Source organism: Pseudonaja textilis, chromosome 2 (genome assembly GCF_049901715.1).
Source record: "Pseudonaja textilis isolate UNSWEBS1 chromosome 2, rPseTex1.2, whole genome shotgun sequence".
Lineage (NCBI taxonomy): Eukaryota > Metazoa > Chordata > Lepidosauria > Squamata > Elapidae > Pseudonaja > Pseudonaja textilis.
Genome location: NC_141991.1, coordinates 19130508 through 19158154, shown reverse-complemented (window position 1 = coordinate 19158154; position 27647 = coordinate 19130508). Strand labels below are relative to the sequence as shown.

The following is a 27647-nucleotide window of genomic DNA, read 5'->3' as shown; positions in this document are numbered from 1 at the left end:
ACTAGAGAATGACAAAATGAGGTATTTGTACAAGGCTGCATGACTGGACAGGTTTGAATGTGAATTCAAAGCATAAAAGAACATGAGCTAAACAAGTTTATGTGTGAAAAATGGCTACGAAATGCTTTGATTGAGACCTATGCTTATCAATTCACTAAAAGCCTTATTTGATCTATAGCTCTCCTAGCTTGACCCAAATGTTCTAAATGACATTAGTTCAGTCTTTTTAAAAAAATTAGATTTTTCTCTTGAAGAGCAATCATGTCCAGTACTACTTAACTTTTCTAGGATATGAAGGCTCTGAACTGGAGATACTGAATTCTCAGGATGCATACTGATGGCTGTGCCATTGAAGAAAGAAACTGCTTTTATCTTGGTCCTATCTTTAATAGAGAACTAGAGGGGTCATCACCATGTACTCATCACCCTAACTAGTCATCATCACTTGTCCGGATCAGATCTCCCTTCTTTAGATCAGAGGGAGTCTCTTTTTCTTTTCTGCTCCGTGTTTGCTGCTCTGTAGAAATGATGAAAATATGTTAGACGTGATGCTGTGTTGCTACTGCACAAGAGAAGAACACAGCTTGCAATTGCTCTATACCCAACCAGATTGCATCTCAATTTAATCTAGTACGTTAATGACTTTAGTCCTCAGGGAAGGCCTTTCTCCTTTATTTGCTAGTTGTTCCTTTAATTGGAAATACCTAGTTGTTAAATCTGGAATTTCCTATACGCAAAACATTGATTCTGCCAAGAAATTAAATTTATCTCCACAGATAGGGACAATTTCTCATACATTGCTGTATTAGGATTATGCATTTTTCTGATTCTGCACAAAAATGACAATATAGTCAGTGGCTGAAAAAACTTATTTCTTAATAAGTCCAAATGAGGTATTTGCTTAAAGTAAAATTTGAGTTCTTGTGGCAGGGTTTCTGAACCTTATCAACTTGAAGATGAGTGGACATCGTTTCCCAGAATTCCCCAGTCAGCTAAGCCGGTTAGAGGGATTCTGGGAGTTGAAGTTCACCCGTCCTCAAGCTGCCAAGATTGAGAAATGCTGTCTTATAGAGCAGAATAGATACAAAGACAGCGTGTTGGCAACACCAATCCAATTTCTGAAACTGGAGCAGGGATTGCCAATAGTTAAGAGGAAGATCTTTGGCGGCAGTGTTTCTGTCCTTTTTGTGAAACTAAATTTTGTCATGCAAACTATGTAAACAAATGCAAATTAGCTTAATGTGAACTTTTTGTACAAATTACAAGGAAGAATATACTAGCCACTTCCCAATCCTTTCATAATGAGAAGTGACTGCTGCATTTTCATGTTTTTATGTTCCATGCATTTCCTAAGAAGTTCTAACCTTGTTAAAAATCTCCCCCATTGATGCTTTCTTCCTGTTGGAGATCCAAATCCAACATGATCTAATGCCACATGAGTTAGGAGGGCATAGAAAGAAATATAAAAATTATCTTTCTGCCTGCTCCTTGCCACACAAATTGCTAATGGAAAGTCACTTCCTTCTGCTTCCTTCCAAGACATACACCTACAGAGATGTTATTTGACCTCTGCATGGCAAGATGTGGTGAAGTAGGGGCTAGGGCTTTACTTATCTCTGTAATGTATTCTTTATAAATAGAGCTTCTCTTTGTTACAATTATAAAATTTGCTTCACTAATTGTTACTTGTATATACGGAATCATTTAATCTCCAGCAGGCAGTACTTTAAGCATGCATAAACTGACTAAAAATGCTCAGGAAATATTTCCTCACTCTTTCGCTCTTTCTAAGAGTGAATCTAAGGAGTTCAGTTTTGGAAGCAAAAATAGCTTTGAATGAGGGTTGGTCAGACAAGCTTCTTAATCTTCCTCTATGATGTAATTTATAATCCTTAACAATTAGTATTGTTAGAAAAGTAAGAAAGCCTAATATAATGGTATGTAAATTGGTTCTTTAAAAATATAGGCAAATAGCTGGTATCTAATACAATATGGGGAAGGACAGAGATGAGCAGCATATATTTAATAAACAGAGGCAGACAGATCATTGTTAGAATCAGTCACATTGCATCTATTAAAAAACAGTGAACATCAAAGAAAACTGATGCAATTCATGTCACAAAATGCTCTTTTCCAAATATTTGTGTAAATAAACAAGGAATTCTTCTATTTGTCTACAAATAAAGACTGGATATTGATTACTGTATCCATGTCTTCTTCAGGTCTACACCAGCAAAATAAGATTCCACTTTTCTACCTACTGTGATTCATCGTGAAGGAGTCATTTGTTCCTCGCAACTCTTGGATAATTTCCTGAAGAAGATCAAATCTGAGGAAACGTGAATTAACACATTTTTAAATACAGTTTCATGAAGGGCGATTTCAAAACTAGGGAAATGAAAGGCAGAATAAAATGTAGAGATATATTTAGTTTACAAATGTCTCCATTAGTTGCTAACTAATCAAATGAGAAGGAGGCAGTCCTGCAGAATTCCTAGTTAGGTTCTATTTGGAATTTTTACTAATGTTGAAGGCACAGAACATGAGAAATAAAAAAATTCAGATTTTGAGAACAGATTTCTTACTCCTGAAAAAGAGGAAGGGGTGCAAAATAATTCTACCTTGATTTTGTTTGATAAAAGATGGAGCAGGAAGAAACTGTGATGGGTTTTTAAGACTCTGCTCTTCTCCCCTACAATAATAAAGAGCATTCAGGGAATTCCTTCTGTGTTTTCTTGCCTACCTCAAAGGGCTGACATTTAATGACAATCCCTGTATGGTAAGAAGTTTTAGGGAAATATAGTAGTAGTCAAAGATTCAGAAAGAAGACATTGTAGTGCTACCTGACATACACTGCTCAAAAAAAATAAAGGGAACACTTAAACAACACAATGTAACTCCAAGTCAATCACACTTCTGTGAAATCAAACTGTCCACTTAGGTAGCAACACTGATTGACAATCAATTTCACATGCTGTTGTGCAAATGGAATAGACAACAGGTGGAAAGCAGAGGCAGTTAGCAAGACATCCCCAATAAAGGAGTGGTTATGCAGGTGGTAACCACAGACCACTTCTCAGTTCCTATGCTTTCTGGATGATGGTTTGGTCACTTTTGAATGCTGGCGGTGCTCTCACTCTAGTGGTAGCAGGAGATGGAGTCTACAACCCACAGAAGTGGCTCAGGTAGTGCAGCTCATCCAGGATGGCACATCAATGCGAGCTGTGGCAAGAAGGTTTGCTGTGTCTGTCAGCGTAGTGTCCAGAGCATGGAGGCGCTACCAGGAGACAGGCCAGTACATCAGGAGATGTGGAGGAGGCTGTAGGAGGGCAACAACCCAGCATCAGGACCGCTACCTTTGCCTTTGTGCAAGGAGGGACAGGAGGAGCACTGCCAGAGCCCTGCAAAATGACCTCCAGCGGGCCACAAATGTGCATGTGGCTACTCAAGCGGTCAGAAACAGACTCCATGAGGGCGGTATGAGGGCCCAACGTCCATAGGTGGGATTTGTGCTTACAGCCCAACACCGTGCAGGACGTTTGGCATTTGCCAGAGAACACCAAGATTGGCAAATTCACCACTGGCGCCCTGTGCTCTTCACAGATAAAAGCAGGTTCACATTGAGCTCATGTGACAGACATGACAGGGTCTCGAGACGCCGTAGAGAACGTTCTGCTGCCTGCAACACCCTCCAGCATGACCGGATTGGTAGTGGGTCAGTAATGGTGTGGGGTAGCCATTCTTTAGGGGGCCGCATAGCCCTTCATGTGCTTGCCAGAGGTAGCCTGACTGCCATTAGGTACTGAGATGAAATCCTCAAACCTCTTGTGAGGCCATATGCTGGTGCGGTTAGCCCTGGGTTCCTCCTAAAGCATGACAATGCTAGACTTCATGTGGCTGGAGTGTGTCAGCAGTTCTTGCAAGACGAAAGCATTGATGCTATGGACTGGCCCGCCCGTTCCCCAGACCTGAATCTAATTGAGCACATCTGGGACATCATGCCTCACTCCATCCACCAACGCCACGTTGCACCACAGACTGTCCAGGAGTTGGGGGATGCTTTAGTCCAGGTGTGGGAGGAGATCCCTCAGGAGACCATCCGCCGCCTCATCAGGAGCATACCCAGGCATTGTAGGGAGGTCATACAGGCACGTGGAGGCTACACACACTACTGAGCCTCATTTTGACTTGTTTTAAGGACATTACATCAAAGTTGGATCAGCCTGTAGTGTTTTTTTCCACTTTAATTTTGAGTGTAACTCCAAATCCAGACCTCCATGGGTTGCTAAATTTGATTTCCATTGATAATATTTGTGTGATTTTGTAGTCAGCACATTCAACTATGTAATGAACAAAGTATTTAATAAGAATATTTCATTCATTCAGCTCTAGGATGTCTTATTTTTGTGTTCCCTTTATTTTTTTTGAGCAATGCATTTACAATGCTGAGGTTGAAAGAGATTTACAATAGCATTCTATTAAATTCCTACTTCTCACAGATTTCAAGTAGAATTCAACAAACCAGCTCTCTGCCTTCTATTTAAATTCAGTCCTTGTATAGTCCCATTTCTATTTATGCATACATTTTTATTTTCTTTGTTCCTTGTCAGAATTTAGAGACACATTTCTTTGAGCACAGTTTCTGTTAGTATCATAAGACTAAGTAACTTAACCTTCAGAAATTGAACAGAGTTGAACCCATACACATCCAGAGTTGAACATACCCAGAGCTGTCCTCTAGCCCGGAATAACATAATCTGAAAGCCAAGCAGCCAATACTTTTTACAAGGCAGGAAAATGTGATTGTGACATCTGCTACTTACGTCTCGGTGTTACAAAAAGGCCTTTCTGTGTGACTCTCCAACCTCAGAAAAATCTCTGGTGAGACAGGATTTTGCTGCAGGCAAGACTATAGGAGGTTAGTATCACCAAACAATATACTAAAAGAAGCTTTTGTTTTGTTTTACTTTGTTTACCTGTTGTTCTCTTCTGGCTTGAGATGATAAATCAATAAGGTATTGAAGGGAGTTGTTCTGGATGTTATCTTTGCACTTCTCTGAGTGGAGACAGATGGAGGTTAATAGCAACCTGAAGAGTGTTAGTTACAGGTAGTCCTCAACTTATGACCATAATTAAGCCCAGAAGTCATACCAGCTATTAAGCAGGTCATCTTAAGACTGACAAGATTTTATAACATTTTTTGCAGCAGTCATTAAACGAATCACCACGGTTGTTAAAGATTGTCTACAATGGTTTTTTTTGTCAGAAAGTGGAAGTAAAACCTGGTTTCCAGCAAAAGTCATAAATCATTTGACTATAGGATGCCGCAAATGGCCTTAATTGTGGGCCAATTGCCGAGAGCCTAAAATGGTGGTAGGGAAAGTGACAGTTGAAGCCACAAATTCTGCTTTTAAAGGCCATTTTGTGGGGGTCCATTGTAACTTTGAATGGTTGCTAAGCAACCAGTCATAAAGCAAGGACTGTATACAGATACTCTTTGTTTAATGTTCATATAGTGGCAGAAGATTGCAATACTACCAGAATGGCATAATCAAAATGTGCTTTCCAGAGACACTTTGGCATCCAAAATTCCTCCAAGGTATATATAGATATGAACCTGTTCAACTTTATCCTCCCTTATAATCCACTTTTTCTGACTGGTTGTTTTCCTGAAGGCCAAGATTTTGGATTTTGGAAATGATCTTGTTTTTACTCACTATAGAGGATAATAAATTTCACCATTCTTTTAAACCCATCTGAAGTTTTGAATATAACAGCAATAAATGCATTTTAGTAATTCTGTGTGCATGAAGAAGTTCTAGTATTATTAAGAATATCCGTTTCCTAAAATTATCAGTTGGGATCAATTTCCCCACTACTGATACCATCAGTCTTCTGAAAGTCCTTTTCAAAAATTTCCAAAAATTTCCACTTACACAGCAAATCTTCCATTGTTTCTATGATTTTCTAAAAAATATATACTTTTTGTGACACATCTATTTTTTATTAATATGCTATAATTGGAGGAATTTTTACATCACAGGTACTAAATTGTAGCAGTCTAGTAAAAAAAAAATAGCTAAGAAAAAGGCCATCTTCTCCAAATAGTATGGCTAAATCTACTACATAGGTACCAAAGGAATTATAATCCTCCACTTCGATGAGGTTAATACCTGGGTTGAGACCAGGAAGCCATATTTCTTTGTCATGGCTCTCATTTTAAGGATTAGTCTCTACGATTAAAGTTGAAACTTGCTCTGACCTCAATTGCCTCCCAGAAGCCGATTAAGAAGAAACTCTTCTAAACTGGCTTTTTTAAAAAAAAATATGAATGTTATTTATTTTTATTTCTTATTTAATATTTATATTCTAATAATTTTACAATGAGCGTGTTATTTTTAATTGCATTGTGTACCTCCAAGAGTCTTTGGTCTGTATTCTTAGAAAAAATATAATAATATATATATATTTTATATATAAAATATATATAAAAAAGCACATATGGATTTGGAATGAGGTAAAATGCTGTAAAGTTTTTTTTCCCCTGGATTTTTGGCCCTAGATAATCCTCTTTTCACCACGCAGCCAACTGCAATTGTGTTTGTACGTATTAGCACTGGTCAAATACAGCAATTTTCTCCCTCTGGAACAGAAGATTGGAATAGGTTTTACCTCTCAGGATTTGAAAACATAAAGACACATGTAAAAATACTACAGTAAATTAGTCCTGCAGAAGTTGGAAATCGGTAAAAAAAAAACCTGAAATGTTTCGAAAAGCTTGTATCAGCGGTCCCCAGTCTTTTGGGCACCAGGGACCGGTTCCATGGAAAATAATTTTTCCATGGACTGGGTGGTGGAGAGGGGGACATGATTTTGTGTGCTGCTTAAAACACGTGCACACACAGATAAAGCTTCACTCACTTGTGCAGCCCAGTTTCTAATGGGCAGTGGACTGGTATCGGTCTGCAGCCCGAGGGCTGGGGACCCCTGGCTTATATGACCATGCAAGATTCATATATCAGTTTCAGTAATTCAGTGCTGAATAATATGCAGAGGGATTGTGTAATGCTGGCACACAGATTACAAGGAATAAAATATCTACAATAGCTGGAAAGGGTTAAAGCTCTTACTTTTAATGTGCACAAGAAGGAACATCCTCAGTCAGAAAACAATACATAAGTTGTCAGTATTAAGACTTACCCACCACCACCCGCTTAGATACAGATCCCTCATTATGACCAGTTCGACCTGGTGCCCCTTGATGGGTGACAAATGACTCCAACATATGGATGCCAGAAGCAAAATGTTTCTCCAGATTTTCTAAGGATGCTTGGGCCTTTGCCAACAGACAGGCTGAATCCTGTAGGCTATTGACGAAATTTTCCTCCTGGATAGCAGCAGTGTTTCCCTGAAGAAGAAGAAAATAATTGTGAGGAGAGTTCAGGTGGGGTAACATAGAAGAGACTGGGATTAAGAGTACAGAGAGCCCTCAATTTACTACCATTAGCTTTGAAACCATTTGAAGTGATAGAAGCATTGAAAAAAAAAGTGACTCATGACTGGTCCTCACACTTATGACTATCACAGCAACCCCAGTCACGTGATAAAAAAACCAGGCACTTGGCAACTGGCAAGTTCTTAAAATTACAATTGCCATTTATAATCTTCCCAGCCAGCTCTTGACAAGTCAAGTCAAAGAAGGAAGCCAGATTTTGATGAATGTGATTCTCTTAACAACCATGGCAAAAAAGGTCATAAAACTGGGCACAACTCACTTAACAACCACCTAGCATAGCAATGGAAATTCTAGTCCCAACTGGGGTTCTAATGAAGGACCAGCTCTAGAATATTTGGTTTGTGGAAAATCATGCGAAAATGCAGATCAGGATTGAAAAAATTCTTGTGTGTGTGTATATGTGTGTATGTACGAACGTTAAGGGCGCACATAATCCAGAATTAGGAAAGAAGGCAGATACATTTTTATATATTGAAGAAGAATCATGCTGAAAAGGGAACGAAGGCTTACAGAGTGTGAAACATCTGATTAAAAGAATAGTTTACTTGGGAAGTGGTGAAATGTTTCTTAAAACTCTTGGAGATTTTGATGTGGAGTAGTATGTAAATCCTAGAGCTACAAGTTTAATCATTGAATTTATTGATGGGTGTGCTTTACAGCCAAATAAAAAGACATTCACAATCAATGCATTGCATATGTGATATTGTGTGTTAGTGTGAATGTGCTTGTTCATGGCACACAATTCATAGTGAAAGATTGCTTGTCTTGTTCTCTCTCTCTCTCTCTCTCTCTCTCTCTCTCTCTCTCTCTCACACACACACACACAGAGTGAGTGAGTTTTGGACTATAATCCTACAACTGTGTTAACAGGGAGAATTGGGCATTACTGTATTATAGAAAACATCCAAAGATCTCTGGACTTAATCAAAGAACTTTGACTCATTAAATTCATTAAAGTTCTCTTTAATCGATTGAAAACTCTAAATCATTTCCACCAGCAATTTGTACTGGGGGAGGGACTTACTGATCCAGACTTAAAAAGGCTTCAAGCCTGACCAAGTCATACCAGGTCTGTTGACATGACAGTATTATCAGATTCAGCCTTCTCCTTATCACTCTTCCCGGGTTCCCATGTGCTGTCACAGTTTGACTTCAGATTTTGCTGTTCCACAGATTTGCTAGGAATACTGGCCTGCTGATCGCTATATTTCTATGAAAAAAAACGCAGAACACTGTGAAAATGGTTGTTCTTCAGTGGATGGAATGTAATCTAATATCTGAATTGTCTCTTCAACCTGCTTCCTAAAGAGAGACATCTTTGACCAGTCTCTTTCTACGGCAGAAATTTTGTCCAATATGTGAGGCCTTATGCCTCTCAGTTGTCAGTGGTTAGAAACATGGGAAGAACATTATTCTGCTCCTCCTTCTTTCTTGTATCTTCCTGCAGACATTTAATTGACAATAGAACTTAGGTTTTTGATTTATTCCAGTTCATCTTTCTCTAGGTTCTTAATATTAATTAAGACTATTGCAATATTAATTAAGTGTCAGGATTCCGGCAGTTACCCCAATTAAATCATGAGTCTCGAGCCAAACTTCCAAAACTTCAAAAAGATTTATTGGGAGTTAACATGTCCGGCACTGCCTGGGTGTAGCCAACTCTGAGACACATCATTCATTGTCACCCTTGACCCTGGTTTTCCCTCCACCCCTTGGGTGTATCATAATTCATATTCTCCAATGGGACACATCCATAGCCAAGAATCATCAATCATGCTCTCCAGTTAGATATTTGTGTGGCAGAAACTTCAGGCACCTAGTTACTATATTTGAAAAATGGAATGCACTTTCGATTTCCAAGCTGCTCTCCCTTTCTGTTGGCAACTCTAAAAAGACCATAAAAATATTTTATGAGTTGACATTAAGAATATTGGAATTTTTAAAAAATGTAAGAAGCCCTTCAAATGAAACATGATTCACACAATGAACCTGTTGAATATTAGCCATTTCCCCTGGATAAACATTTGGAGAGTCAGGACATTTTTTGAAGATTCAGTCAGTCACTCTGCTAATCTGAAATCTCCCGATATCAAGAACAGACGCTCTGTAAGAGTGCTTTGCCTAGCTAATATGTGCATATGTGTTTGTGAAATTTCTCCATCTAACAACTGATATAAAATGGACTGTATTTGATTGCATTGTCCAAGCACTTCAAGAGTTTAGTCCAATGTTTCCAAATCATGGCAAACTTTCAGATGCTTAGACTTCAATACACACTGAAGTCAAAGACTTAACATTCACCCATATTAAAATTGCCAAGGTTGGAAAACATTGGTCTAGTTGCTATTGCAGCAAAATTCAAATTACTGTAATTGAAGGCTTTCTCCACAATTAACCAACATGCTCTTACATGTAATAGGAATTATGTTGTGCCAGGATACATCCCTCCCCAGAAGGGAAAAGGGGAAAGTTTGTTCAAAGCCACTGGAATCCAACCTCCTACCTGTGCTGGTTTCATTGTCTGGCTCCCAGGATAAGCACTAAATGTGCTTTGTCCTGCACTTCTGCTGCTGGACTCCACCTCAAAATATGGTGCTTCTGGAGAGAGCAACAGAGGTAAAACCAAGTATAGAAAAACTAGGGGTTCTGTTACATCCTTATATTGATAAATTTATTTTGCTACTCCACATTATTATACATTAGCTCCAGTTTTGCCTGTTAGTTAATTTTAATTTTAATGTTAGTTAATTTTGCCTGTTACCTTCTGTCAGAAATGACGCTATAGAGCACATTGCACACCAGAACTAGACACAAGGAGTTTTTGCCATCACTCTGCTAAACAAATAATTCCCTCAACACTGTCCAACTATTTACTAAGTCTGCGTACTATTACTATTAATCTTCTCATCCTTCCTTTCACCCATCTCCTCCCACTTATGACTGCATGAATGTAACTTTATTGCTTGTATCCTTACTATTTTTTAATTGACTGTTTACTAGGATAATTTGATTTGATCGCTTATTATTATGTTTCCTAGTATGATTTGATTGCTTATTTGTACCCTTTGACTACTATTGTGTTATACCTATGATTCTTGAGGAATGTATTTTTTTTCTTTTTATGTACACTGAGAGCATTTGCACCAAAACGAATTCCTTGTGTGTCCAATCACACTTGGCCAATAAAGAATTCTATTCTATTCTATTCTATTCTATTCTATTCTATTCTATTCTATTCTATTCTATTCTATTCTATTCTATTCTATTCCTATTCCTATTCCTATTCCTATTCCTACTCTGTTCTATTCTACTTGCCCTGTTTCCCCATTCTTCTTCCTGCCTATGATTTTCCACTTTCTTTTTCCAATTCATATTATTGTTCCAATTAAAATTATTGCATTAATACTCAGTTCCTAGCAAAAAAAATATTTATATTTATCTTATCTGACATTATTATGAGATGATTTTTTTGTAATCTACTTAGCTATTCATTCATTCATTTGGAGCTTATCAAAAGCTGTTTTATAAATCAAGTTCTGAGAAGTGGTTTGTTGTTGAATTGAGTCCAGTTAAGCTCAGCATGGTTTGCAAAAGGGTGCAGAGTTTGCCTCCTAAATAATTCTCTAGGGTTATTTTCTTAGTCTATCCATATTTCTACATGGATGCAAAACCAGAGCAGCAAGACAGAATGAGAACAAATCAAGAACAGAGCAAACCATGGGTGTCCATGGGGTCCAGTTGCTTTTATCAGAATAACGAAAGCAGCCACATGTCACCATCTCTTTCTCTTATGCGCATGCAAAGAAGCAATGACTACTTTGCTCACCTACAATAAATATTCTGGCCTGTTTCATAAGTGATTCAAGTGTGGCTAAAATAGGCTGTGGTTTAATATTACAGGTCAGGCATGTCAAACTCCTGGCCCGCAGCCGGATGTGTCATGTGCTGGTCACGCCCATGCCTGGTTTAGCGAAGGGGAAAAAAGTCCCGATATATCATGTGACGATGCCGTGACGCCGTGAGTTTGGCAGCCTGTTATAGGTGAACTCATTTAGTGACTTAACTTAAAATTCTGAGTATAGATTTATAACACGCATTCTCAAACCCAACATTTACTTAGGTTTACCCTCTGGATCCACATTGGAATCCATGAAGCTAACACCCTTTTGCATCCTGTAGTTCTACTACTGGCCATGAAACTGACCTTCAGGAATGATGGGGACAGAGTCTTGTGAGGACACTGTTGGTCCTGCCCACATGCAAAGCTTCTTTGGACAAGATGCTGTTGATGAAAGCAAAGGAAAATCTCCCGCCGCAACCTGTAAAAATAATACCGCTTATGATTTTTATTCCTGATCAATAAAAGTTAAAGAAGAGTCTTATTCTTTCCTAAAAAGAAACTGGAGCACTGTATATGATGAAAGGGACCTTGGCTGTTCCAATATTTGTGTTTTTCCCCTTAAGCTGACAGCTTCTGAAAGTCATAGTGAAGGCAAGGTTCACTACATTTCTCCAGCAGAACAGAACAGAATAACCAAGTTGGAAGGGATCTTGGAGGTCTTCTACTCCAACCCCACTGCTCAAGCAGGAGACCCTATACCAATTGTCAGAGATGGTTTGGTTACCAGTAGCAGACAGACCTCTTCACAAGGGCTTAAATGTTGTGCAAGAGGACAAAGCGAGCAGAGAAACAATGCAATGACAAGAATTGAGAATAGGGCTTGGATGGGTGGGCAAGATATGAAGCAGCCTAATGATGAATACATTAATTCAAGAAGGAATCAAATAAATTATGTGACTCAAAGGTTCCAGTGTCTGTGTGCAAATGCAGAGAGTATAAGCAGAACAAGAACTAGAATTCAGGAAGGCAAATATGATTTAGTAGAGCCGTGATGGAGAAGTGGTTAGAATGCAGTACTGCAGTCTACTTCAGCTGCCTGCCGGCTGCCTGCAATTCGAATCTCATCAGGCTCAAGGATGACTCAGCCTTTCAGCCTTCCGAGGTCTGTAAAATGAGGACCCAGATTGTTGGAGGCAATTTGCTGACTCCGTAAACTGCTTAGAGAGGGCTGTAAAGCACTGTGAAGCGGTATGTAAGTTTAAGCGCTATTGCTATTAGTAGGCATTGCTAAAGCCTTTAAGGATGAAACTCGTGAGTGATGATCTGAACTGGACCTTCAGACCTCCTCAATACATAGGCTCAATGTCTTTTACATAACTACTCCTCTTTCCTTTTTTCTGGTCTAGTAATTTTCTATAGGAAAAACCCATACTTTCATCGGTTCTGCAGATAGTAGCATTAGGAATAACTCAAAATGTAAGCAGTTGAGCACCTTACCTGTTGGGCTGCCCGCAGTAAGTAGCGTAAGTCAGGGAAAGTGCCTCCCCGGTCACGTTCTTTCAAAGCTGTACCACTTTTGATCACCTCATAAAATGGCTCAGGGACACGGGCATCAGTTGAGAGAGACTGCCCTGCCTCCATTTTTTCTTTCACATCAAGGCCATCCAATCCATCCCATGGAATTTCCCCTAAAAATATGCATTGCTTGATATATAAGATCATAAACCATAGCTTAGGAAGACAATGGAATCTAGCCTGATAGTTTTGGCCACCACAACATTCTGCTCGCTGTTATTACTAAACTTGTGCCCCAAAATAATTTGACACACCTTTAATGAATTATTAAAGCATCATAATTTCATTGCAATTCTTACTGCAACATCTTTTTTCAAACTCATGTGGATTTATTTGCTTTTATGAACTGTAGAAAATGCAGTTTTTCTGAATAATTTTGAAAGCATACAGATTCTAATTGTTATAAAGATCTTGTTGTTTGAATCATTAATAAATAATCCAATAGTCAAAACCACATTTAAGAAATAACTTGAAGTGCACTAACCTCAAGAAATTGAGTCAGATAAAGATTTCTCCACAGGAAGGCAGTAAGGACAAAAAAAGATCCAAGGAGCATCTACAAGCTACATTCTAGTCCTTAGGCCTATTTCTAATTGGTCATTTTAGAGCTTGTTTGTACAATTTTAAACTGGATCTAAATCTCCAAATGTGGCTATACAGAATATGACATGCCAAATTTAAATCTGACTCCAACAGCGCTATTTTATATATAGTTAAGGCTAAAACCAATGTGATCTCTCCCCAAAAGAAAGCTTTTTTAACATACTGCATTTTTGGCAACATGTTCACATAATTTATTTGCAGCAAAGTTACTTTGCACAACTCACAGGTCACTGATTAGTTCCTTCTACCTGTGATTTTCTACCGGTACTTAGGTCACAAACTGACCTGTGAAGATTTCCTGAATTACTGTGCAGAAACTGTAGAAGTCAGACTTCACAGAGGCTGATCGATCTCTGATGACTTCCAAGGGTAACCAGTTGTACAGAGGCGGAGGTGGTGGGATAGGCCAAGTTAAACAGAGTTTCTCTCTCCTGAAACAGAATCCATTCTGTCAAGATTCCTGCAAAACCCTATATCCAAACTGCTACAGCTGCATTTGCTTCAACTAACCTCTGCTGCATGTACTCAAGGTTACTGAGCTTGGCAAGGCCAGGTCTCACCAGCTGTATGGCGTGGGAGGTCACAGCCCGATGGATATAGCCTCGAGAATGCAGGAACAAAAGCGCTTCAGAGACTTGGAGGAGCAGATGCACTGTAGCGGAGGATGCCGGGGAGCTAGGATTCTGCAGTGAAGGTAAGAAGGGAAGTATGTAGTGCTGGGTGGCGAGAGGAGCAGCCCACCTTCCTGACTCTCCCACTTACCTCACAGTGCAAGGCATAGTAGAGGGAGCACATTTCTACCCTTTCAAAGACAAGCTGGATAGTTTGGAGATCCATGGATGGACTCACAGCTAAGAGGAGCAGTAGATAGGGATGGCGAAGTTGGCTACAGGAAACACAAGACTCATGTTAAATACCATATCTACTTTGAATAACCACACAGATCACATCTCTTGATTGTAAACAGGAAAGCCTGACTAAATAAATCACAGCAATATATCCTTCTTTGATCCATCATTATTCCCAATGGCTGCCAACTGGAATTACCTGCAGTGTTCTTGTTCAGCTAGGAGCAAGTCCATGGTGCGACGTGCTTTACTGCAGTTGGGATGGGCTTCTGGCTTGATGCTTCTCACAGTAACCAACTGTCCATTCCATAGCAAGCTAGAAACAGAGGTTATAATGAAATAATTAGAGTTAGATTCTAATCCCTTTTCCCCCCACAAATTGTGAAATGAAGAGTTAGAATCATAACTCATCAGCTGACTTTATTTACAAATCACCATTTCTACCAGACTACCAAGCTACGCATCTCTATTTATGTAAAGTTGCTGCATATTGGTTCTGTTTTCCTGTTTGTAGATGCATATGTATTTCTATTCTCCTCTTGGAATTTCAGCGTAATGTCAAAGCTTGCCAACAATATTCTGAACTTGAACGAGATGAGAAATATTAAAGACGAACCATGGAAACGTATGATGATATAAGTCACCATGTATTCATTATTGATCCAAGAGAAGGCTTTCACTATGTGTAACTACCACTCTTTGAACTGGATCTTTCAAGTTATTCTAAAGTTACATTTCATTATTCTAAAAGTGTGGGAAGGAACAATCCACAAGGGACTATACATAGCAACTCAAAATATAGCTTTACTTCCTCATGAGTGTAAATGGTCCATTCTGATAACTCCAGTCTGCTTCTCCTTGTCCTCTGATCAGTTCGTTATTATCGGCAATGGTTAAGAAGGCAGCCACCCGTGGCTGCTCGTATCTACTTGGAAAGAGCTGGGGAAAAACAAACGAGTAAGTATGCAGCTTAGCATTGCACTTTATAGATTAGTACCTGCCCTTCCCACTGCACTGAACTACACTATTCAAAGAAATTTCCTTACATGTCCATATCCAACAAACGGCTTCTTCACATTTGCAAACATTTGGGGACAGTCCAGATACCTACAACAAGAAGGGCAGGAGGATTCTTTTAAGACATATTCTTTTGAGCTTTCAATATAAGAAAAGGAGATGGGCAGTTTTTCTCTTGCTGACAAGAAAAAAAAAATCTGTAAGTTGTAATCTATTTTCTTGGGTTTTGAAAAAAAGTATGGCTGCTTTCATGAACAGTTGAAAAGGGCTTTGCTCATGTGAAGTCTGAAATATTTCTTCAAGTCAATGTTTAGTTCTGCACTGGCCTAAGCCCTTTTCTTTTCTTGTGTCTTTTCTTTTATGTACACTGAGAGCATTTGCACCAAGACAATTTCCTTGTGTGTCCAATCACACTTGGCCAATAAAGAATTCTATTCTATTCTATAGTTCAAATTGTTTGCACCTGAAAGGAATTATATCTTTAAAAGTGCTAAAATTAAATAATAACTAAATGCCACCAGGCGATAACCCTTTATTGTGACTTCAAGGAATGAGAAGAAATAACATTGAATAATGTTTTGGGCATTTTTTTTTGGTTTTGTTTTGCAACAACATGAAATTTTTGGAACGTGAGTTTTTAAAGAAATGATCACAGTTTATTTATGGGATGTTAATTTCCGACATGTGCTATCCTGACATGCTGCACTTTTTCTTTCGCAAGTGTAGATAAAAATATATACTCACTGGGACATATTAAAGAGAGAGAACTATGTATTTGGTCAGCTCAGTCAAATCATGATTTTTGTTACATAATCTTCTACTTTAACAGGTTTGGGGTTAAAACCAACCAAGAATAAAGTTACCAGAAGGAGGTAGATAAAAGTGAGGTGAAAGAGGAACGCAAACTGCGTGAAGATGCTCCTAGACTTTTTGAGTACAGTGACTGATCACCGTGCTGCACCTGTGCTGCCATCTGAGCATAGTACTGTTGTATGATGTCCATGACCTAGAAGCAATTAAAAAGACAGTGGATCTCATTTTGCAAAATCCTTGCACATAATCAAACAGATGGATATCATAAGCTATACTCATGCTTGCTAAAAAAGCGGATTGTTAGGGGAAGAGCATCGCTCATGCCTCTGCAGCCAACATAGAAGCCAAAATGGCCACCAGTATATTAACAGGTAATCCTCGACTTATATACCCATTTGTTTAGTGACAGTTCAAAGTTACAACGTACTGAAAGAAGTAAGTTATAACCTGTCCTCATTTAGAACATGTCAGAGAATCCACGGGGTCATGGACAGGTAGTCACGGTGGCGCAGTGGTTAGAGTACAGTACTGCAGGCTACTTCTGCTGACTGCCAGCTGCTTGCAATTTGTCAGATCGAAACTCACAAGGCTCAAGGTTGACTCAGCCTTTCATCCTTCCAAGGTGGGTAAAATGAGGACCCAGATTGTTGGGGGCCATAGGCTGACTCTGTAAACCGCTTAAAGAGGGCTGTAAAGCACTGTAAAGCAGTATATAAGTCTAAGTGCTATTGCTATTCCTTGACTTATGACCACAGTCAAGCCCAAAATTTCTGTTGCTGCGAAGCAATTCACAGTGAATTCACATGAAGTGAATTTTGCCCCAATTTACAATCTTTCTTGACATAGTTGTTAAGTGAATCACTGCAGTGCTTAAGTTACTAACGTGCTTGTTAAGTGAATCTGGCTTCCCCCTTGACTTTGCTGGTCAGATGGTCGCAAAGTGGGCATAATGAGGACTCAGATTGTTGGGGGCAATAGGCTGACGCTGTAAACCACTTTGAGAGGGCTGTAAAGCACTATGAAGTGGTATATAAGTCTCAGTGCTACTGCTATTGCTATAACCCAGGGACACTGTGACCACCATAAACCAGTTTGCCAAGCACCCAAATTTTGATCATGTGACCATGGGGATGCTGCAATGGTCATCACTGTGAAATACGGTCATAAGTTACTTTTTCGGGTACGTTGTAACTTCAAGAGGTCACTAAATAAACTGTTGTAAACCGACTATCTGTAGTTGACTATCTGTAATTGAAATTCAGGTGTTTGGCAACCAGCATATATTTACAACAGTTTCATCATCCCAGGTTCACGTGACTGCTATTTTGCAACCTTCCCTGCCAACTTCTGACCAGCAAAGTCAACGGGGGAAGAAGAATTTGCTTAACAAATGCATGATTCACTTAGCAACTGCAATGATTTGCTTAACAACCATGGCAAAAAGGTCATAAAATCAGGTGCAACTCACTTAACAACTACCTTGCTAGCAATGGAAATTCTGGTCCCAGTTGTAGTTGTAAGTCAAAGACTACTTGTTAACTATCTTGCTGCACAATTTTGTAAAAGGAGTGAACTTTCAAACACAGAAAAATTCTCCAATGCTCTTAATTAGTTACCATTAGATTGGAATCTTTTGCTTTTCTAGCCGGCTACTACATTTTGCAGAATTATATCCGTATCAGCCTTATGAACTTTGTACCTTTGCATTTTCTTCACTTCCAGCTTGCTGGGCCCAGTCTTTAGGAGTCCGACCCTTTTGATCATGGAATCTTAAATCACCTCCCACTTGCAGGATACTGTTGAGAAGTCTTGGGTGACCTGAAAATGCAGCTGCATGGACTGGAGTGCTACCATCATAACAACGACTGGGATTCATAGAATAGAAAGAGAAGAAAGAGATATCAAATCATACTTCTGAAATCTTACACAGAAAATGGCAGGGACCTGTCCAGGGTGTTGCTAGGAGTCCAAACTGACTTGAAAGCCTTAATATATAATTAATATATTCATCTGCTAGTTTTCTTTTCTTGTTTGAATTATAGAGTTGCTTTATGAGCTAACCCTGTAATTTATTTATTTATTTATTTATTTATTTAATTAATTAATTCACCAATGGTGACTCGAGGCAGCTTATACAATATAAAACCATATTTAAAACAAAAGAAAAAGAAAAAGAAAAACTAACAAAAGGAATCAAATAAATTAGTAAAGTACAATAGAACAAAATTTGGGAAAACATAAAACAAAACCAAAAAACCAAAAAAATAAAAAACCAACTCCCACTCCATGCCCTGATGACAGCATTTCACACTGGCCATTTGATGGTCTCCATCCCTCTCTGGGTTCCCCAGGCCCACTGGCAAAACCAGGTCTTCAGTGCCTTTCAATTGATACAAAGTTAACTCATCAAACTGACAACTATTGTTCAAAAGCCTCCATTAAGATGTTGCTCTTAATGCTGAAGGGCAAATGTACTGTTCTACAACATGGACTCATTAGATGTAATCAGGGATGGGATTCAAATTTCTTAACAACCGGTTCTGTGGACGTCGCCGAATTTGTGGTTGTGGCTTGGTGGTCATGTGACTAGGTGGGTGTGGCTTGTATATAAATATTATAAATATTTATGTAAATATTGAATTTTTTTATAAAAAAGGGCAACTTTTACCCAAAACCAGGCAAAACAGGCAGGCAGATTGAGTTGCTCACAGAATCACAGATTCACTCTATGATTCTGCAATCTGCTAACTGAGCCCGCACTAAAAAACAGAAGCTTCAGTCCTAAGGAAGGTTTAGCTCTGCTTTTAGATTAGCTAGAAAGCAAGAAATCCAACAATTTCCTGCTTTCTAGCTAATCTAAATCTCCCAGCACAGCAGAACAACTGATGGTTGGGGGAGGAAAAATAGCAACTTACCAAATGCAGGCAAGTTGGATGGCTCAGATGTCAGATAAGGAGTAAGGGTGGGACAGGGAGGAGCCAGTGGTGCGATTTGCCGGTTCTCAGAACTGAGCAGAATCATAACAGGTTCTATAGAACCGGACCGACCAGGTAGAATCCCACCCCTGGATGTAATCCTGTCTTTGGGACAGCTGGGACAGTCTTCACTCTCATCCTCCTTAAAACACTTTAGGAATGGTTTGGTTTTTTTGAAAATTTTATTTGGGTTTTCACAAAAACAAAATACAAATAAAACATCTTTTTTGAAAATAGCATGGTCCCAGGTTATCACTTCTTCATACAGACACCAAACTCAATTTCATGCTCATTTTTATATTCTATTCCATATCTTATTACCATTTTATATTTTCTACATAGTTTTTCCCCTCTTTTAATTTTCTCAACTTTGTTTTAATTATCTGAATTCAAATCATTATATTTATACTTTTGTCTGTCCTGTTAGAATTTCACATTATCTTTTCTTATTAAGCAAATTTTTCCCTGTAGTTACCAATTAGAGTATGACACCTTTATATCAATTTTATCCATTCAAGCTCTTATTTAAGCTTCAATGTATAGCTTTAAGATTATAGCATTCAACATAATACATAACTTCCAATCGAATTCTGCTTGGTACATTCTTAAAATAGACACTATATTCTTAAAAAGAAATATACATATACATATACATACATACATACATACGTGTGTGTATGTGTGTGTGTGTAAATAAAACACATTCCATTCCAATTCAATTCTGTCATTAATATTCATTAAAATCTTAACATCTTTAACATTTCTTTTCAATTAAATATCATACTTCCTTGGGAACACTTATAAACTTTCCATAGTTAATTCTTTTTTCCCCATATTTCTCACTTATATTTTTATAAATCATTACTAATAATTAAAAATGTTTCCTTTTAATTCTCTCAATCATTTTAATTCATTTATTTATTAACAAACATCCCACTGCATTACAATATTTTATCCATCATCATATTTTCTAAAGTTATTTCTATTTGTAATATAACAAAGCTATCTTATGTACCTTTGCAGAATCCCTTTTACAATTAAATTTTCACCCATTATCTCTAAACAAACTTATGGTTTCAATCTTTATATCTTTTCCCTGTTTCTCCATTTCTTGTTTCTGTCTTTTACAACTTCTTTTCCTTGCCTTCTTCCCTGCCTTCTTCTCCCTCCCCTTTTTACCCCCTCGTCTCTCTACTTCTAACTCTCTCATCTGTAATCCCCTCTTCTGTTGCTTTCTAATATTATACTTATCTTTCAAATTGTTCTTCTTTTTGGTTGTTTTTTCTACTCTTAAACCTTTCACTCTCTTTCCCCTTTTCTCCCCCCCCCCTTAAAATTATTTGATCATTAAAGATGGCTTCTTCTTTGTCCCAATTCTCTTGTTCTGCAAGCGTTTCTTGTTGCTTCTCATAGTTTTAGATCTCCATTTCTAAGAATTGAAACACGAAGCCAAAAGAACTTCTCCCTTCTTGAGCGTCTTCTTTCCATTTTTTAAGTTCCATTTTCAGTTCTTCTAAGAGTGATACCATTTTAAAAACTTTTAAACAACCACCCAGCTAATTTTAATCATCTAGATACAAAAACCAAAAATCACCAAGTAATCCAAATAATCCAAGGCTGCTTCTACTTGCTTCTTTTTTCCACCTTCTCTTCCTGGGGTTCTATTATTTTGTTACCAAGTTTCCATTAAAATGTATCTTTGAGGAATCTTGTTAAAATTTCACTGTAAGTTCCTTTTAATTACAGTTCCGTTCCTTAATTCCAGGCAGTCTCCTCCATTTTTCCAGATCCTGCCCTTCTATTCTTTTTTTTTTCTCCTTTCCAGCTTTTAAAAACTTTTAAATGTCCAGAAATCTTTATTATCCCCTTGACTTTTACTTTCAGCTTAGATGCCTATTAATGTCAAAGTGGATTTTTTCCCCAGTTTCTTGTTTAAGTCTCTTAGCTGTCAGTATAAGGAAGGTAAGAAAAAAAACGTAATCCTTTCCCTTCTCTCTCTCCTTCGCAGCTTCAAAATCTTCTTTGGGAACAATGTTGTTAAGTTTAAATTCCAGGGTACCTTATTTGTTGTTTTTGCTGTTTGACCCAGTCAACCAAAACTTTCTTTTCTTATTTTCCTCCTGCACATTCTTTTCCAGTCGAGTTCTTCTTTGTGGTGGCCATTTCTGACCACCGCTACAACCGCCTTCGGGAAAGGGAGTAATGGCCAGCTGGGGAGGAAAGATACGGCTCTCCTCAACCCTGCAGGCAGTTTCCCCCCTCTTCACCACCTCTACGGGGTGGCTTAGCCCTGAAACCAGCCGGCTCGGGGTGCTCCAGCGGCGAGCACGGATCAAGGCATTGGAGAGACGAGGTTTCGGTCTGTCACCAAAGAAGCTCAAACCGGAAGGGCACTTTAGGAATGTTAAAGTGCTGTTGTGTGGACCCCCTCCAACAGACCTGTTAGTGTGTTAGTTGGAAAGAGAAAGAGGATATCTCCACTGCAAAGCTAGGCCATTTCTAGTCACTGTTATCTGTGGACTGTAGCTGCAAAGCTGAGAAATGTATAAATGGTGGAATTGTTCCTAAAGGAATGAATATCTGTAGATATCTGAAACAGTGTAATGCATTGAGATGCTTACAATGTGTTTCTATTCTAGAAGAATTGCAGAGTCAAAAAAGCTGCAAAAGAATAACTAAATATTGAACTAGCTTCTCTGGGAATTCTGTATCACTCACTGATTAGGATTAGCACCAAAGCGCAGAAACAGCTGAACTATGGAAGCATGTCCCAGTAGGGCACCAATATATAAACCAGTCTGTCCAGCTGCATTGTGGCTGTCGACTTCCACACCTAAGGAAGGAAGCATACATACTGAATAACAGCAAAAGTTTTTTTTCTGAATGCATGTTCACTGGAATTGGGCAGCCAATAAATTAATAATATTAACAACGGCAGCAGTAATACTACAAAATTACAGGTAGTCCTCAACTTACAATAGTTCATTTCGTGCCCATTCGAAGTTAGGGCACTGAAAAAAGTGACATGACTGTTTTCCACACTTATGACCTCCTCATGGTTACATGATCAAAATTCAGATGCTTGGCAACTGACTCATATTTATGACAGCTGCTGTGTCCCAGAATCATGTGACCACTTTTGCTACCTTCTGATAAGCAAAGTCAAAGGGAAAACCTGATTCACTTAACAACCATATTACTAACTGAACAACTGCAGTTATTCACTTAACAACAGTGGCAAAGAAGGTCATAAAATGGAGCAAAACTCACAAATGTTCTGCTTAGCAACAGAAATTTTGAGCTCAATTGTGGTTGTAAATCGAAGACTTATCTGTAATATGCATCAAAATGAGTTCATTGAACTATAACTGAATCTGTCCCATATTAGAAATATGGAATAGAAAATGAAGCATAAATGTTGCTGCTTATATCCTCTATTTTCATCACATGAATGATGCCCAGCTAGAGTTCTTACTCTTATAAAACAGCAGCTATTGATGCAATGTAACCCATACAACAAACATGATTTACCTCTCTTTAGTAATATCTTGGCCTTATTGCTCTTGCCCTCAGCAGCATGCCTCAGTAACTGCCCCTCCAGAGATTCAGGTTCAGTAAAATAGCCTAGGCTCACAGGACAGTTTGGCGAGAGCACTGGCACCTTTGGCATCACACTAAAACAAGCATCAGAACATGGTTCAAGTGATATTATAAAACAAAGCACTGTATTAAATTAAATGCAATGAAATACCCTCCTTTAAAATAATATTTTAAGAAAACATGTATGGATGTGTGGATATAAAACATATGATGTCTTATATCATAGATGTGTGGATATAAAATATAGATGTGCAACATGAATTCAGAAGTGCAACACATTCAGAAGTGCAACAAAGCTGATTAGGGGATTGGAGGCTAAAACATGAAAAACAGTTGCAGGAATTTGAAAACCAGTATGTCTAATTTAATGAAAAGAAGAACTAGGGATGACATGATAGCAGGGTTCCAATATTTAATGCTTGCCACAAAGAAAAAGGGGTCAACCTATTTTCTAAAGCATCTGAAGGCAGAATAAGAAGCAATGGATGGAAGCTAATCAAGGAGAGAACCAATCTAGAACTAAGGAAAAATTCCCTGAAAACTTAGAACAATTAATCAATGGAATGGCTTGCCTCCAGAAAGTGTGAGTGCTCCATCACATTTTAAAGAAAAGATTGAACTGAAATGGTATAGGGTCTTTTTGAGCAGGGGGTTAGACTAGAAGACCAAGATGCCTTCCAATTCTGTTATTCAAATTCTTTTCCTCCTTTCTATAATCCTAGTATCTTCAAGAGGGCACCACTATACAGAATGGAATACATAGTTGGAAGGGACTTTGGAACTCACTAAAACTTCAACCTTAAACCGTCTACTGTGGACCTCACTCCATTCCTAAGAGGTCTTTAAGGGGGCATGCATAAGTGCACCAGCTTGCCTACAGTCCCTGCCCTACTGTTCCCATTTATCTATTTATTTGGACTCATTTATTTTGTATGTACTTATACCTGTTTATACTATACTAATGTTTATTTATGTTCATACTTATACTTGTTTTCTCATACATTTGACAAAATAAATAAATAAATAAATAAAAAAAAAAAAGAAAGAAAGAAAGAAAGAAAGAAAGAAAGAAAGAATCTTCCATTCTAACTTCCTGCTCAAGCCCCAAAGATACTTTTTTTCAAAGGTGCTCAAGCAGCAGGAACCATTCTGGCTGTCTAATCTTTTCTTAAAACCCTACTTTATTCATATATATTTCACAGTAAAAGTTTCTCCAGGATCTCCAGACAATCAGTGAATTTTGGAAACCCCATCAGTAATTCCATTCATATTCACGAATATATCTTACTGATTCCAATGGGGTGATTGTGTGAATATTCATGAAGCTCTGCTGCACATTTCTATTTTTATGAAAAATCTGCTTTTGATATAAATCCATTTGCCTGAACAATTTTGCAATAGTATATTGTAAACTGCAATCTGATCTTACAGTACTTCTAAAACAAGCAGTATGGTGCTATTGTATGTCTAATCATGAATTGCATGTGCTATTGTGTAGGAGTTCTGTACTGTATGATTGTCAAGCAAATATGGATTTTCCCTATCCCCTTTACAAGGCTGAGATTACATACACTTGATCCCACATTACTAACGCAAGCCTACCTGGCTCATCCACCTGGAAATATTCATGGATATGGGAAGCACTCTGCATATTCAGCTCCCTTTTATTGACTCTTACTTTCTATTCCTGGATGGGTTGAACTTCGGTGTACATTAACACTTCTTCATGCTGCAGCATTATGAAGTGCTTTATGCTTCCAAATCAAGCCAGTGAGCAAAATCATAAAAATTGATCAATACGCTAAATCCTGAATTCAGTCAGGACATTATGTCTGGAGCAAAACTGGAGCCAACCCGTGCAGGGCAGTAAAGAAGTAAAATGCAATAGATGCCAATTTCTAACTAAAATATTAAATGTAATGAATGCATGAAAGCCATGCTTGATTCAATTACATCTCTACTGGAAAGAAAGGAATGCCTTTTTCCTGGAAATTATCCTTGCTTCTTTAAAAGAAACACCTGTCACCTCAAGGAGCTCTCCTTAGGCGAGGAAAGGCGCAATAAACAATGAAAGTGATAGAAATCCCTCAAACCCCAATTGCTACTTTTCTTGCTTTTCCGTTCGGAACGTGATTGACGGGCACAAACACACAAGAGCGGAGATGGAGGGCGGCGCTTAGTCAACGGCCGCAACGCGAACCAATCAAAGGGAGGTGGGGCAAAGCGCGAATTGACGGGAAAAGAAGGGTTCGCCAAGCGCGAGCATCGCGAAAAATCTGTTGGAGATTTCTTTTCAAAGCAAACCCCGCCTACCTACCGGCAACGTGGTTTAAATAGTTGGACGCTAAAGGCCGAACCATTCTGTCCCTTAGAGAGGATAACCTATTTTGAATGTTTACGAAAAATAAAAGGAAATAGAAACCGAGCGTGAAAAAGAAAAGACTTGTAACGTCATCTCTTTGTCTTCTCTGCATTTTTTTTTGCTTATAAGGAATCAGCATAGCATAGGCAAGCATTAAAATAGGGAATTTTCCCCCTTAAAGGTCGAAGTGGTTTAGTCTATTTGCCTCTTTTCCTTTTCCCCGTTTGATGGTTGAGAGCGTTCGTTTATTTCGGGAAAGATTACATAGGAGCAATTGTAAGGGGACTCTATTTAAAAAACAAAATAATTTCTAAGATATTCCCCCTCCGAGCAATTGATGATGGGGGGAAAAATAACCCAATTTGGCCATTTTTAATTTAGAAATTAAAATCTTGCTTTTGTCACACTGCGTGTGTTTGTTTTCGTGAAACTACATCATAAAACCCTGATTTTACATTCGACTTTAAACTCGTTGCTCGTTCGCCTCAGGTATCCGAACTCACCGGAACCAACGTTTTCTATGGTATTTCGTCAAATATGTTCAAAAACGAGAGTTGGTCAAACCCGGACAACCACGATATGGGTACAAAAAGGAAACGTTTGAGGAGAAAAAAGCCCTTCCCAAGACATGCCTGATTCGGCCTCATTCACTGCTTCCTCTCCAGTTTTATGTCATTTTCTTTTATCCCGGAGTTTAACTTTTTTTTCCTTCCCGGACCTTTCTCAGTTTTAAAAATGATGGGTTATTATATTTATTGGTATTTATCATATCAAGACTTAAAAGAGAAGCAATAGCGCCGCCACTATTCTCATGACTATTTGATAGGATTTTGGTGTCATCATTTTTCCACACAAGCCGGAAAATGATTTTGATTTCACAAGTTGGGAGGGGGGGTTGCTGTTCATAAGGGAAAAATTTAATTTATTAAATGAAGTTGTAAGGCAATTAACATCTTGAACTAGGCTGCTTTGAGGATTATTTGATTAAAAAACTTTTAACTACTGTATAACAAAGTAGCAACCCTAAATAAAAACAGTTTTCCTAACTGGTGGGTTACTTCTTTGCTTGTGTTGGTGGGTTTGCCACCAGAGAGATCTTGGCAATGACATAATGCCAAAATTAAACAAAAATAAAAGGGCTAACTGTCTTTATATATATATATATTTAAATGGGTCTGTTTCTAAGGTGGGTAGTAGGAGCCAGAGATGCTTTTAGGACAACTACTCTGGTCTCTTAACTCCCCCAAAGGCAAGCTTCTTTATTAACTACCCTTAAATTTTTGAAGAACAACAGCTCTACTTTTTTCAAATGTCTAGAAAAGCTCTTTCAGATGGGATGTTTATCCTCACAAACTAGCCTTAGGCCTAGGTAGACCAAGGTGGTTCTGAAGGGCAGATGACAGTTAGTCAGACCAACAGCTCACTAGTTCTCATCTCCTCCTGGCCCAGGTTATGGTTCATCCAGCTTATTATTGTGCTATTGTGTATTTATTAAAGAAATGAGCAATTTCTACAAAGCTTCAGCTTGCAAAATCCGATTCTAAACATTACAGTACTCTAAATAACTATTTACAGTATGGAATTTTAAACTTGCAGTTTCAGTTGATGAATAGTCAATAAGTTTCATCCTTGTCTTGTGCAATATCCTACATCACGACTATAATGAAGATATTTGATTTGATTTTCTCTGTCTTCCTTAATACTAGGGTATAATTTTTTTAACCTATTTGTTCATTTGCTTTCTATTCTTTTTGTCCCCAAAACACATAGTGTTTGTTTTCTGCCATTTTTGGTCTGATCTATCACTTCATTTTTTCCTCCTCTGTCCTATCTTCCTAGCTTGTTTTCAGATAGGACTTTGATTATATACTGTAACTGCTCCATAAACCATGATGGGGGGGGGGGCATGTCAATGGTAGATATTCTGGCCAGATGCTGTTCCTACTGGGATATGGGAAGTAATTTGATGCAAAATTTGTGACCCTAAAACAAGCAACAAAGAAATAGAAAAATGAATTCAGGTAGTAAATTCAAACCTTTGTTGAAGATAGGTATTTCCAGGCACATAATTTGAAATCATTGTGATTCAGGATATTCAAGAATGGGTAAAATATGTAGAAATGTCGTCTTCTGTTCAGAGAACTATTTTGCTGCCCCTCCACTACCATTGCCAAGAAATTACTACAACGATCTCTGGAGAATGGAGAATACTTGATAAGAGAACATTCTGCTTAGTAGAATACCTTTGTGATGAACCATCTCTCCCATTATAATATACTGAAGATGCATAAGACAAGATGGATAAGCAGGAAATGTGTTTGTACAAGCTTTGATTAAATCTGCTACACACCTTCTGTTTATCAGCCTACAATCCATATGATTGTGAATAGATGTATCAGTCAATGAAGGAAAGAAACCCAGGAAATAATATATTAAATAAAAAGATTATGAGTTGCACCCATATATTATTAAATACGTATAAACGTATATAATTAAA

The 27647-nt window shown here is 38.2% G+C and overlaps 1 protein-coding gene across 1 annotated transcript; it reads right to left on the bottom strand.

Moving 5' to 3' along the window:
- Positions 1-293: 293 nt before the first annotated feature.
- LOC113449651 (inactive serine/threonine-protein kinase TEX14-like) lies at positions 294-22858 on the bottom strand. Its single transcript, XM_026720758.2, has 19 exons — positions 22720-22858; positions 21907-22021; positions 17913-18078; positions 16264-16406; positions 15430-15490; positions 15192-15322; positions 14583-14699; positions 14298-14421; positions 14046-14218; positions 13821-13966; positions 12855-13045; positions 11721-11835; positions 10020-10114; positions 8583-8726; positions 7201-7408; positions 4977-5056; positions 4824-4897; positions 2262-2329; positions 294-517 (listed from the first exon to the last, which is right to left on the bottom strand). The coding sequence occupies exons 1-19, from the start codon at positions 22856-22858 to the stop codon at positions 432-434; spliced, it is 2376 nt and encodes a 791-aa protein (XP_026576543.1). The 3' UTR covers positions 294-431.
- Between the last annotated feature and the right edge of the window lie 4789 nt (positions 22859-27647).

Bases quoted from the DNA above. Each gene is read 5' to 3' on its own strand.
- LOC113449651 (XM_026720758.2), bottom strand. From the start codon at position 22,858: ATGCCAAAGGTGCCAGTGCTCTCGCCAAACTGTCCTGTGAGCCTAGGC. The intron at 15,491-16,263 runs GTAACTTTATTC...TTCTTGTTGTAG, and splicing joins CTTTTATCTACCTCCTTCTG to GTATCTGGACTGTCCCCAAA. The intron at 11,836-12,854 runs GTAAGGTGCTCA...TTATTTTTACAG, and splicing joins TACTGCGGGCAGCCCAACAG to GTTGCGGCGGGAGATTTTCC.